Source organism: Danio aesculapii, chromosome 25 (genome assembly GCF_903798145.1).
Source record: "Danio aesculapii chromosome 25, fDanAes4.1, whole genome shotgun sequence".
Classification (NCBI taxonomy): Eukaryota; Metazoa; Chordata; class Actinopteri; order Cypriniformes; family Danionidae; genus Danio; species Danio aesculapii.
In genome coordinates, this window is record NC_079459.1 from 8,264,167 (window position 1) to 8,277,544 (window position 13,378).

The window sequence follows — 13,378 nt, forward strand, 5'->3', positions numbered from 1 at the left end:
TAACTTTTTTTCTAAAGACAGCATCACCTATAAACCTTTTCGCATGTCTTACTTTATAAATCATAGGTCTAAAACTCGATTCCTGGAGGGCCGCAGCTCTGCACAGTTTTGCTCCAACCCTAATCCACAGCTAATCCAATTAATCAAGGTATTCAATACTACTATAGACTATTAAGCAAGTGTGAGTTGAACTATGCAGAGCTGCGGCCCTCCAGGAATTGTGTTTGAGACTGTACAAAATGGATATCCTATATGTTAATAGAATGTTACTAATTCAATAACAATCTGCAAAAAATAAATGATAATGCTGATGATTCATTAAACGTTGGGAATCTCAGATCTTGAACGGTTACGCTAAAATCAAAGAAAATCACAAAACCTTTTCATATTTTGTAATGTTTGTATTTGTTTCATCGTCACAAAATGGGTACATGGGGAGGAACAAGCCTTTCAGAAGAACCTGAGGTATTTTGCGTCAAGCAGCCTAAGGTATCAAGATTTTCTCTTTAAAAAACGTTCTATATCAATTAGTTTTGTTGATACGATGCTATTCACACAACATATAATAATAATAATAATAATAATAATAATTAGTTGCCAACTATTAACAGTTTCAGCAAAAAGGACAGCCTGCATCTTTTATTACATTTTAAATAATGACAACAATGTCTTTAAAAATATAGTACAGGGAAGGAAAAGGAAATACAGGTAATGTCTCACACAAGGAAAAAAATACAGCAGCACAAATACAAGATTTGCCATACAGAAAAGCTAACAGAAAAAATACAGACATAAATAATTTGCTGAACGATCTCCCATACCATTCACATTTGCACATGCACACACACACACACACACACACCCTTTCTGTGTTAAAATAAACCTTTGGAGCGTTCTAGAACTTGTGAGAGAAAGAGAGGATGAAGTGAAAAAGTAGGAGAGAAATTAGTGGAGAGAAGAAAGGGAAAATTAGCTAGAGAAAAAGAGAAAGCTCAGAGATGTAATTGACTCAAAAAGCTCACCTGAGAAGAAAGCAAGCAGAATGTCTTTTAACCATCGTTAACCATCGTCTGATCTTCCATATAAAGTTTTAGGGGCCGTTTACACAACAACGTTTTCATCCAAAAACTGGAACGTTTTATGCACTTTTTTGTTGCATAATTCTGAAAATGGGTTACAAAGCGGATGTTTTAGAGAATGCCGCAGCCAGAAAATGAAAGTCTAAAAGTGACATCATTCACGTGCATGGTATCCGCTTGTTAAGTGTGATGTGACGTGAACTGGCATCTGGGTCCAATCGCTCTATTAAACTGTACTGGGAGACTCAACAAATGGCAATAATAAACGTTTACAAAGCGATGTAATATTTATATATATATATATATATATATATATATATATATATTTATATTTATATTTATATTTATTTATATATATATATATATTTATATTTATATTTATTTATATATATATATATATATATATATATATATATATATATATATATATATATATATATATATATATATATATATATATATATAAATATAGATATATAAATATAGATATATATATATATATATACACGTCATCCCTCCCTTACAGGTACTGTTTAACAAGGCGAACGCAGCAAATACTGATAGTGATGACAAGCTAAAGCCTTATGAAGCACTGAAGCTTAGCTGCGTCCACCTCCATACACCTCCATACTATATAGTGTGCAAAAAACAGTATGCAAGCCTAGTATGTCCGAATCCCTAAAATAAAAAAAAAAACAGTATGTGAGATGTACCTACTACTTCCGGCAAAATTCTGAAGTGCACATCGGATGGACGCTACTCTGTTCCATGATGCATTGCGAGAGAATTTATGAATGGGAGTGAAGCGGTGCAACTGGCGTTGGTAGGTCACGTGATGATGACAAAATGGCGGATGTAGTACGTCTGAGTTCCATTCATACTGTATAGAACGTACTTTTCTATCGGCAGAGTAGTATATTTAAATTGAAATTCAGTACCTACTGAATAGTAGGCAATTTCGGACGCAGCCCTTGATTCACAAAAGGGTTCATTTCTGGAGTCCTAATTTGCTCACGATACCACCTTGTGGCCAAAAAGTGTAAAACAAGCAGATACATTACAGATGACCAGATGTGATACTCTACATTTTGCTCGTTAAGTCTTAAAAACAATTAGGAAAAAGCCATTTCCATATTGACTAGTGTATTAATATGAGTATAATATTTGTCCTCTGGTGCTATATGATTATATAGTTATATAGCAATATAACTTAGTAAAGAATGTCATGCCTTATGGTAGTCGAACACAAATGAGGCCTCAGACGCCATCAGTGATGTCATTGCTCCAAAATGATACAAGCGCTTCACCTGAAAGCTTTACAAGATTTTTCGACACACACTCTGATGCCTCGGCACTGAGTGTAACATCATTAAATACTGGCCTGGCATATGTAATACAGTATTTTTGGCAGTTTTTGCGGATGCGTAAACATGGATCATTTTGAAAACGTTGTCATGTAAACCTGAAACTTTTTTAAATGCAAGTGGAAAACTTTTCAGTTTTTAGCTACACGCTAGTCATGTAAAAGTAGCCCTAGATAGCATATAAACATAGATGATCAACAGACATAACTCTGTCAGGCCATCAGCCATCTTGGAAATACATCTAGTGTTTAATTTTTTTTTCTCATATGGTTCCAGGTGAAAAAATTATGGGCTTATCTCCTCCCCAAGATGCCACTCTACATGAGCCAAGGGTCAGTCTACCAATCATTCACAACATCCATCCAAACATCCTCCCGCAATCAGACCCAAACAAACAATAAATAATGTCATAAATATGCAGAACAAATGGGGGACACAGACAAACCCCTTCAAGAGTCCCTGTCATTATTTTTTCCCTTAATTTTGTCTTGTGTGCTTGGTAATACAAAACTCAAATTCTTGAAAATCAAATTTAGGATGCTGGGGTATCATACATATTCTTCTAGATTACTCTAGAACTTGTTCATGCTGGATTAAAGTCTTTAATAATTCAAGCCAGCAGGCTGGAGAGACAAACGAAAGCGGTAAGAAATGCTTTAGTTTGTGACACACCGCAGGACATCAATGGTTACACAAGATTTTTTTTTGTTTGTAAAGCGTTGTGGTACCCTTTTAATAAAAACGCCCCCAAAACGTCCCTCTTAAAGCAACAGAAAGTGCATTTAAACATCAGATAATTCCTGGTAATTACGGCACTCCCTTAGAAACAAAAAGGAGGACAAAGAGAAAGGTATGTAAAAACACATATTGCTTGTAGTTGCGTATCGGCCTTGCGAATGTATTTTTGTAAATGTCACTGAAAAAGTGAGAGATCAACACTGAAAAAAAGAGGAAAAATAAAAACTCCACAATCTTTATATTATTTCTCATTACCAGAATGAACCAGTAGAATAAATTAAAACTGTAACTAAGAAAATGACAAAAAATTTGTCCATTGAAATCATCGTGTAGAGTTCATGTATTATTCATTTGTAAGGAACACCGCAGCCTTGAAGCATGCTCAGTGACAGGAACGTGGGTGGCACAAGAGTTTGAGCATCACCACTTGGGCACAGGAGGGGAAGGACGAGACCCTGAAATCTGGGTAACAAAAGATTGACAGAGAACATTATGGGAAAACGCCCACAATGCATTTCCTTCATGACATGCCTGGGTCCTCCTCCAGGATTCCGAGAATGCTAGGATACAGGAGCAGGGTGCACAAAGAGGCCTTCATTCAGCTAGTAAATCTACCACCAATGCTCAGTCTGTGCTGACTCCTCGTGCTGTGGTGGTGTAACTTCACGGAGTCCAGGGGCGGCATAATAAAAGAAACAAGTGTGAGCGTAACAGCCATGCTTGAATCTTAATACACCAAAAGGCTGGTAAAGCTTTTATGAGGAATTGGAGATCTGTTTCTAAAGTCAGGAAACTAGATTTATTTTCCGCACTTGGAGTCCCAGCTTGTGTCATATTGGGGAGGGCTATGGCTTAAAAATAGAAAAAAGCAAAGTCAATCTGTGTCCGGGTCCACCGGTTTAAAAAGACCAGCCAAAAACGAAACAAAACAGTCTTATTTCTGAGAACCAGTCATTAAGGACAAGCCTATGAACTAAAATGAAAATGTCCCACACAAGAGCATCTCCAGGTCCACTCTTAGTCATCTTTGCTCATAAGTGGCGCCTGTCTGCCTGTGTGTAAAGTCCCCACGGACTGTGCAGGTGATGTCAGGATACTTCGATGATTTCCATGCTCCCAGAGAAGCTGGACTGTTTGCTGATCTTTCCCAGTTCTTCCCTTGAACGTGTCTCTGATATCCCGTCTTCAAACTCCATCTGACAGCTGCGCCGCTTGAACTGCTTGTCAGCAGCACTGGAAGTAGGAGCATCCTCATGCCAACTGCTCCTTGAGTCCCGTGGTTCCCCCACCTTGTCACGCAGACGCACAGCCTCACACGGTCCGGGGAGACTGCTACAGCCTAGTGCAGGAAAGTGTACCATCCCTCCTCCACCTCCGTTGCCATTCATTGATTCTGAGCCGTAGAACCAAGGGGCTTCATCTGTTGGCGTAACAGGGGTTGTGGCCTGTACGGTGTCTCTATGCTTAGTCCACATAGGACCGGAACCCACGGTGGGAAGACTGAGCAGCAGGGAGGGCTTCAGATTGTCATTAAGACTGGAACTTTTTTGTGCAGAGAGTGTGCGTCCAAAGTTTAGGCTGTGCGAGTGCACGGGAGAACTTCCAGCACTGCTACCATTGTGCTTGCTTTTCCTTCGAGAACGAGGCCTGGAGCTGCTTTCAGGAAAGATGCTTGGAGATTCAGCCAACCCAGGACTGACGGAAACAGGTGAGTGCTGACATATGCCATTGGCTTCTCTGGCCTCTGGGCTATCAAGTTTGCAGAGTTTGGGGACATCTTCGGTATGTGCAGGTGCAAGGCGCGGACAGTGGTTGGGCTCGTAGACCGATTTGATGTCAAGTGAGAAGGAGCGTTTGAGCCGGTTGGTATCCAGAATACGTTCTGCTGACAGATTCAAGCCATTAAAGCCCTGCTGGAGGGAGGTTGGAGAAGGCAGCTTGCCATCTAATTCTGTGCTGTCCTTCTCAGCCTCCAAGCGCCCCTTTTCGGGATCACCGGAAGACTCTCCTCTAGGTTCTGACAATTCCTTCAACTGCTCCAACTTCTCCTGACCTGAGGACAGAGCCTTCAGCAACCTCAGACCTTTCTCAAACTCCAGCAGCTGTCCCAGGAAATTGAAGTTGGGTGATATTGAAGGTCTTCGGTCCTTTACAAACCTGGAAACACAAGAAGAGTAAAAATAATTACCCTGTGGCAAAATCCATACATAGGACAACATATACAACACAAAGAGGCATCATGTGAGGATGCATAGGCCTTGGATAAGGATACGTTTTTAGGAAGCCTACAGCAGGTATTGTTTGCAAGTTTCTATGTGATCAATTTTCCATGTTGGAGGAAATAAATATAAAATTACAGCTAGCAGAAAATATCTTTCTAAGACTGTGCAATCTAAGCTGCAGGGTGTCTGAGTGAGTTTACCTGTAAGCGTCATCTGATGACAAGCCCATTGTCTTCATAATATAAGCAATGGCGATGGTGGCCGACCTGGAGATGCCAGCTAAACAATGAACAATGACTCGACAGTTGGAAACCTTGGCTTTGTCTGCAAGGAAGAAAGAAAACATGCGAGTAAACAAAACATGCAAGACACCCAAATACCTCTTCTGTTGACAAGCCAAAAAAAGAGAAATGAGCAAAGGGAAAATATAATCAACATTTCTGGTATTGACGCAAGAATTTCCTTACCAATGAACTCATTTGTTTTGTCGAGCCATGGCAGGAGTTTTTCACAGTAGTTGTCATTGACAGGAATGCGCATGAAATGGCTTTCGGAGATGAACTCTGGTTTTGGGCAGGTGTTGCTTGCATTTAACACATATGTGATGCCATTTTGAGCCATCAGATCCTGGGAGAGCAAAGAATTAAGTATGATATGAAATATGAACAAAGGAAAAGGTCTCTAACATTCTAAGATTTTAGTAATGAGCAGTACCTTGTTGAGCACATCTTTTTGTGAGCCCAGGTAGAGATGGGGCAGGATTCGTGTGGGACCGACATTTGCCACAGGCAAACAAGGCTGAGACAAGCTCATAGGCAGAGTGGCCACTGGCTTGCCTTCACAAAGGCCTGGGAAACATGACGAGAATGCTGCAAAACCACCTAAAGAAACACAGAAAGAAAAGAAGGAACACATTAGCAACAAAAAGACCTTTGACCTATGGAATTTTAAGACAAGAATGAGACTGTGAAAAATTCTGCGGCTGTTAACATCATCACTGTTGAAACAGATGTTATGTAAGGGATACGACTCGACAGCGCTCAAACAACTGAACAAAGACACTATAATAATAAGGGGAATATTTCAAGTCAAAACCATTCATGCTAACAAAAGAACATCTTGATGCCATATGTCATTTGTCAAAAACCAAGCAAGAAAGTATTCAGATGTTCTGAAAATGATTATGCCAATCTAGGTCAGTGCATGTAAAAACACAGCAGTCAAGTGAGCAAAGGCCATTTGGCCTATAAAAGAATCCTGTCTCTTTAAGAGGCGGGTGGCTCCAGCTTTGGCATTTGTCTGCTTGAGCTCTTTTTCCTGAATGACCTAATATCCTCAACTGAACAATTGCGTCAGGCTTTGAGAATGAGGGTGGTCACAGGTGCAGACCAAGCCCTTGATTCACAGCTTTTGGCTGACTGGACAACAAAATACATACATACTTATTTAAAGAAGTGTACACTTATAGAATGATATCACACATACATCTAGAAGCATAACCTGGAATGTATTCATGTAACAGGGAAAGATGGACAAGTGGAATTAACTTACAGAGCAACTAAGAAAAGACTTCATCGAGCTGTGCACTGCTGCCAGAAAGTGTGAGCTCCAGCAGATGGGTTTAGGCCTTAATCTCAGATGAGCTTCATGAGAATCTGGGACATGGTAACCCTGGGAGCGTGCATACACAGCAGTCAACCAGGGAGCCATGAAATCATTCCATCCCAGCCAGGAAACAGTGCAATCGTCCAAACAAAAGTGACTGTGTTAAACAGAACTCGATGGGAGGGAGGAGTTGTAATGAACAAGTCAATAAAGTGAGTCATGGCAAATAAAAAGTGAGATGATAACATTTAGAACAAAGAAAAACGTAAGCCATGTCAAATGTTATCATGCTGTGTATGTATACAGCTAAACCTAACCCTTTACTCAACCTGCTTTGCCCTAACTGACATCAAGGAACACCTGTTCCGCTTTCTGATGCACAAAACACCAATTTAACAACTACAACGATCAGCCAAAAATGAAAATTTGCTCACAATTTCAAGTGGTTCCAAGCATTTATGAGTTTATTCTTTCTGTTAAACACAAAAGAAGATATTTGAAAGAAAGCTAAAAACTTGTAATCCTTGACTTACTAAGCATGAAAAACAACCAGCTTTCTACATTTGTCTTCTTTTGAGTTCAACACAGGGAAATAACTTTGAAACAAGCTAAGGATGACATAATTTTCAGTTTTAGGTAAACTATCTCTTTAAGAGCGTGAGCGACAACCTGTCTGTTTCCTGCTATTATTGGCAATGGCAAGTACGATGACATCATCTCTCAGCATAGAAGACCAAGAGGTGATTTGCATGTCACTCAAGCAGAACCAACAGGCCCCTGGTGCCTCCTCCATACACCCTTCAAACCAGTGGTAGATGAATGATTGCCAACCAAATGTTTGACAACCCCCATACTGGTTCAAACGCACCCTTCCCCCCTCAAAAACCACACGTACATATAAATTCTAACTAGGCATGGGACAATAACCAGTTTCTAAAATGAAATATATTGTCTTCAGTGGGGAAATGGGTTGTTGTTTTTTACCCAGACATTTAAAAAGAACTTATTTTGGAGCAGTAATCACAATATCATGAAACCGTAATATATTTATCCGAGGTTATCATACTGTCAGAATGCTATACTGGCTCATGCCTAATTCTAACACAATGATACAACCCCCATATCCTGGATGTCTACTCCCCTCTTCTGAAATGCAACCCTCTTTATCAGCCCAGTGACATAACTGGGGTTGGGCATTTTCTCAACCATCCATGGTAAGGCTTCAAATTTTCCCTAATGTGTGGCTTCTTATCTCCGATCTCTCAAATGCACTTGTACCAACACAGGGAAACAATGATGACCTCCCATCCCTCTCCCTTGAACTCAAAGGTCAAGGATTTCAAAGGCTATCGGAGATCTGTGAAAGCAAGACCACAGCTCAAAAAGCAAGAGAACAGGATCTCCTTTTTGAAAGATCTGGAAAACGGCTTCGAAGATCTACAGGGATCCTTTATATAGCTTCCTCGAAAAAAAAAAGAAAAGAAAAAAGAATGTTTCAAGACCACAGCAGCACTAACAGGAAAACGTACAGCACCACATTGTTGAAAAGCCAACAGAGGAAATACTTAAGTGAGGTCATCAGCTATCATTTCTAACAGGGCGGTGGTGGTGACAGTTAGGATTACAAGGAAACCATGAGCTTCCGTATCTGTGTTAATGTCTTGCTGAAGTCAAATAAACAAATGACCGGTTTTATTCCTGCAATAATCACTCGGTTAATATACTGTTATAATAAACGTACACATTCACTGTGCACAATTTTGCACAATTCACACCCATGGCTGACTTAAAGGAAACCTATGATAAAAATCCTCTTTTTGTAAGCTGTGTGTAGGTATAGTGTTTCCACAGTCATACTGAAACACAATAAATAATTTTTTTTAAATTTCCTGACGTTAAAATAGGATCAAAATCCCTGCCATTTTGAGGTCCACCGCAACGTGATGTAGGATTGCGGTTTCCCCAAAATGATTGAAACCGGCACATTAACATGTCTCCATAGTAACGCGTATAGTCATATCCACAAGACGAACATGCGCAAAACAACTGGGATTAAAAGATCTGTTCAGCTCTCTGTGATCATCAGCACCTCAGGAATGAGTTTAAAACTTTTTTTTATTTATTATAATTTTTTAATATAAAAGTTCCAAGGTTCTGCAGGTTGCAACGTCCGAATTTTGATTTCCAATCTTAAGCCAAATGTAATCGATTGCTTTGGTTCAATCTGGAATTTTTCCAACCAGCGCGAAGCCGGGGGAGCAGAGTTAGTACCCCTTCTTGGCCCCTCTGGTCTAGTTTAAAACATTTTTAAAACAGTCCATGTTTGTAATAAAGACAGTAAAATCACTTCATAATTCTTCACCACAGCCGCATAATGTCAGTACAATTATAAAAAAGACGCTTCAATCCCGTTTTGTGGACGTAAATCGGGTTTATATTGTACATTAACATAACGAATGTCCATACAGCAGTGGCTATTAAGGTGTATCCTGTCACATTTGCCGTACAGAAACAGTGCAAAGCTAAACGCGTGTATAACGACTTACTGAACTTCATAACGACATTGTGTGTGACTCATCGTTGCAGGAAGGCTTAATTTAACTCCATAACAAATACATCAAATAACCGTTGGGAAAGTTCTTACTGTAGTAAGAAAGATCTGCTTCATTCTTGTCCAAAACCAGCTAATTTGCATTAAAGGCATAGTCAATAAAAACAGCTCAAATTTCCAATATACACAAAGGTATAATAAATAATCTGATAGGTATTTTGAGCTTAAACTTTACAGACGCATTCTGGGGACAGAAAAGACTTTTCTTAAATCTTGAAAAGGGGGTAAAATTGGTGGCCTTTAAGCAAAATTTGTTGCGTAAGAGGTCAATAGTGACGTTTCTTAAAACCACTATAAATGCATGTGTGCAAGAGAAGTGTGCCAGGGTCAACCTCATGCTGGACGAAAAGGCAATGTGCCACTCGCACACTTTCTTTTTTTCTCTGTCTGTTTGTCCAAAACTTACATAACCTCCATTCGCCATCCAGCTTTCTCTGACGTACCTCTAAACTCTTTTGGAGAAACCGTTTCATCATGAAAGTGTTTATGCTTAATTGTTTTGATGATACTTACCTGAATATCCAATGCATCTGCAATACTTTCCTCCCCTACTGTGCAAACAATGAGTTTTATTTTTGAATCTATGGAGACATGATGGCGTTTAATAACACACTTCATTAACTACAGCCTCTGATATTAGTTCATTGTCCTCTGGCACCTGACCTCCATCTTTAGAAGCCCCTCAGTTTTTCATCTGAACTCTATAGCCACTCTCACACAGGCTTCCATTCAGGGCCTCTACATCTAGTGGCATTGATGGGCCCCTGAATGAAACTAATGCACATTAACACACGCACACACACACGCAGGTCTCTAGATGCAGAAGACATGACGCCATTGAGAATCAGACCCCATCTGTCCCCATCTCCACGCACACGCACTCACTTATTAGCATCTCAATAAAGGCCCAATGACATCATTGCACACATGCATGCTGCACAATGAGGAACACAAAAAACAGCAGGGGGTTGGTGGCTACCTCATCACTCCCGGCGCTTTGTGTCATGCTTGACAGATTAGAAGTGTTAAACCCCGGGACCCTGTATCTTCCAATCATTAACTGTTGGCGCTTTTACAAGTATTATATTTCTGCTTTAAAGCCGTTACGGAAACACAGACGTCACTGCAATAAAAGTCAATTGCTTAGCAAAGTCCAACTGCTTAACTTGTACTTGATGACATCAGTATAAAGCATGCATGATATATCAAACTCAAATATGTGACCATGGAACACACATTCATAATAAAAAAAAAAAAAAAAAACAGTTATAAGTGTAAATTTTTGGAAATTGAGATGCAGATGTCATCCAAAAAGCTGAATAAATAAGGATAGAACAATATTTCGCAGAGATACAGCTACAGTATTTGAACAGCTGGAATCTCTGAGGGTTTTAAAAAATCAAATTACTCTGAAAAATCGCCTTTAAAGTTGTCCGTATTGAGTTCTTCGCAATGCAAATTACTAAACCTAAAAGTTTTGATATATTTACAGTAGGAAATTTACAAAATGTCGTCATGGAAGATGATTTTTATGTAATATTCGAATGATTTTCGACATAAAATAAAAATCGTGCAACATAAAACTGGTGGTTTTGCAGTCCAGGGTCACATATACATTTTATGTGTGCATAATAATGCACCATAAGCTGTGAACTATGAACACACACAAATCAGCTTCAGTAAATGTACTAAAATAAAACAATTCCATGCATGCCCAATTAACTACAACTGCTTTTAGAGACTATTATTAAGCACAAATGTTACTCTCTTAGATAACTATTCATCTTAAGATGACAACGATCTCAAATATTAGAACAACAAAACTAGATCAACAATCAATGTGTTTGACAGGCTCAAATGGGGAATAGCACTGTAGACTAGGTGTCAAGAGACGCTACACACCTCTAAGCTTGCGTTCTTTCCTCATCTTGCGGACTCTGATTTTGAGTCTCATGTCTGTTTGCTGAAGCCCCGGCCAGAAGCAGTTCTCCGAAGACGATATGACCACGTCTATGGGCATCTGCACCAACTCAGAAAGCACCAAACCGCAGTCCAAAAAAAAAATTATGTCCTCTGGGTGCCAAAAAAGTAAGATCCTAAAAAACACGCAGCTATGTCCACCACTCTGAGCAGAAGAAGCGTGTGGTCTTTCCTCAGGAGTGCCACGGATCCTTCCTCGATCTCATTCTGTGTGGCAACAACTGAAAGTGGAGCTCGCTATTGTTGTACAGCCTCCATTCAAGTCTTTCCCCGCCTTCTCTCTCTCTCTTTCTCTCTCTCTCTCTATGACCTTAGAGTGAATGAGCTCATTTGCCGTGAGCACAGTCTGCCCTGTCTCTCTCCTCTTTCGCTTACTTTCACTCTGTCTCCCCCCAATCTCTCTCGCTCGCTCTTACTCTGTATGAGCTGAATCTGGCTCATGAGTAAGGCATGCAACCACATTCCTTACTCACCGAGCAAATATGCAGCCACCTTAGGGGCCCACTCAATGTTTTTCTGAAAATGAAAAAATATAACACCCTCTCGATGGCTTTAAGCACGAACCAGACTGCAAGCGTGCACTTTATACATGTACAAAGAGATGCATGTTTTAGCTTGATCACACTCCCTGTACAGTAAATATATTACAATTGCTATAATGTTAAATGCTTTACATGTGGTGTATTGTTAATCATTCATTTTCCTTCGGCTTAGCCTCTGATTCATTAAAGGGTTGCCACAATGAACCACCAACTATTCTGGCATATGTTTTGTGCAGCGGATGCCCTTCCAGCTGCAACCTAGTACTGGGAAATATTGTAAATCAGTATTTTTCACAAAATCCTGCATTTAAATGCCTCTGCAGTGCAATTAGTATGGCAGGACACTGGTAAAACTAGGTTTACAGGTTTTATTCCCAAATGAATGCCTGTGCAGGAAGCACTAGAAGTGTCTAATAAATGTAAAATATGTAGTTTTGTTTACAAACTTAAAGGAACACTCAAGTTTTTTTGAAAATATGCTCTTTTTAAAGTTAACCAGTTGAGTTTAATCACTTTTGAATCGATTCAGCTGATCTGAATCGATTTGGAGCCATTTTAGCTTAGCTTAGCATAGATCATTGAATCAGATTAGAGTATTAGCATCTCGCTCAAAAATTATTCAAGTTATATTTTTCCTATTTAAAGCTCTTTTGTTGATACATTGTAAGCAAAGACTGACAGGAATTGAAATTTACTAGTTTTCAAGACGATTCGCTAGGAAATATACTGAATTTATGTGCAGGAAGCACTAGAATTGTCTAATAAATGTAAAATATGTAGTTTTATTTACAAACTTAAAGGAACACTCATTTGTTATTTGTTTTATTTGAAAATATGCCTTTTTTTAAAAAGTGAAACAGTTTAGTTTAAACATTTTTGAATCGATTCAGTTAGCCATTTTAGCTTAGCTTAGCATAGATCATTGAATCAGATTAGACAATTAGCATCTCGCTCAAAAATGATTAGAAAAGTTATATTTTCCCATTTAAAGCTTTTCTGTTGATACATTGTGTGCCAAGACTGACAGGAAATGAAACTTACTATTTTCCAAGACAATATGCTAGGAAATATACTGAATGCATGTGCAGGAAGCACTAGAAGTGTCTAATAAATGTAAAATAGATAGTTTTTTTTACAAACTTAAACACTTTAAAGTTAAACAGTTGAGTTTACCCATTTTTTAATCGATTCAGTTGACCTGAATCGATTTGGGGCCATTTTAGCTTAGCATAGATCA

At 39.1% G+C, this 13,378-nt stretch overlaps 1 protein-coding gene across 3 annotated transcripts in view; it reads right to left on the reverse strand.

The window, feature by feature from the left end:
* Positions 1-1,581: 1,581 nt before the first annotated feature.
* Positions 1,582-13,378, reverse strand: part of dusp8a (dual specificity phosphatase 8a) — a 75,907-nt gene continuing 64,110 nt past the window's right edge. For 2 of the 3 annotated variants that reach the window (XM_056451624.1, XM_056451625.1), the window contains exons 4-7: positions 6,118-6,284; positions 5,871-6,030; positions 5,604-5,727; positions 1,582-5,338 (exon numbers count right to left, since the gene is read on the reverse strand). In XM_056451624.1, the coding sequence (XP_056307599.1) occupies positions 4,270-5,338; positions 5,604-5,727; positions 5,871-6,030; positions 6,118-6,284 (1,520 nt within the window). In that variant the 3' untranslated portion in view covers positions 1,582-4,269. Of the gene's footprint in view, positions 5,339-5,603; positions 5,728-5,870; positions 6,031-6,117; positions 6,285-11,521; positions 11,896-13,378 lie in introns of those variants that run through there. The other variant, XM_056451626.1, reaches the window with a different exon arrangement.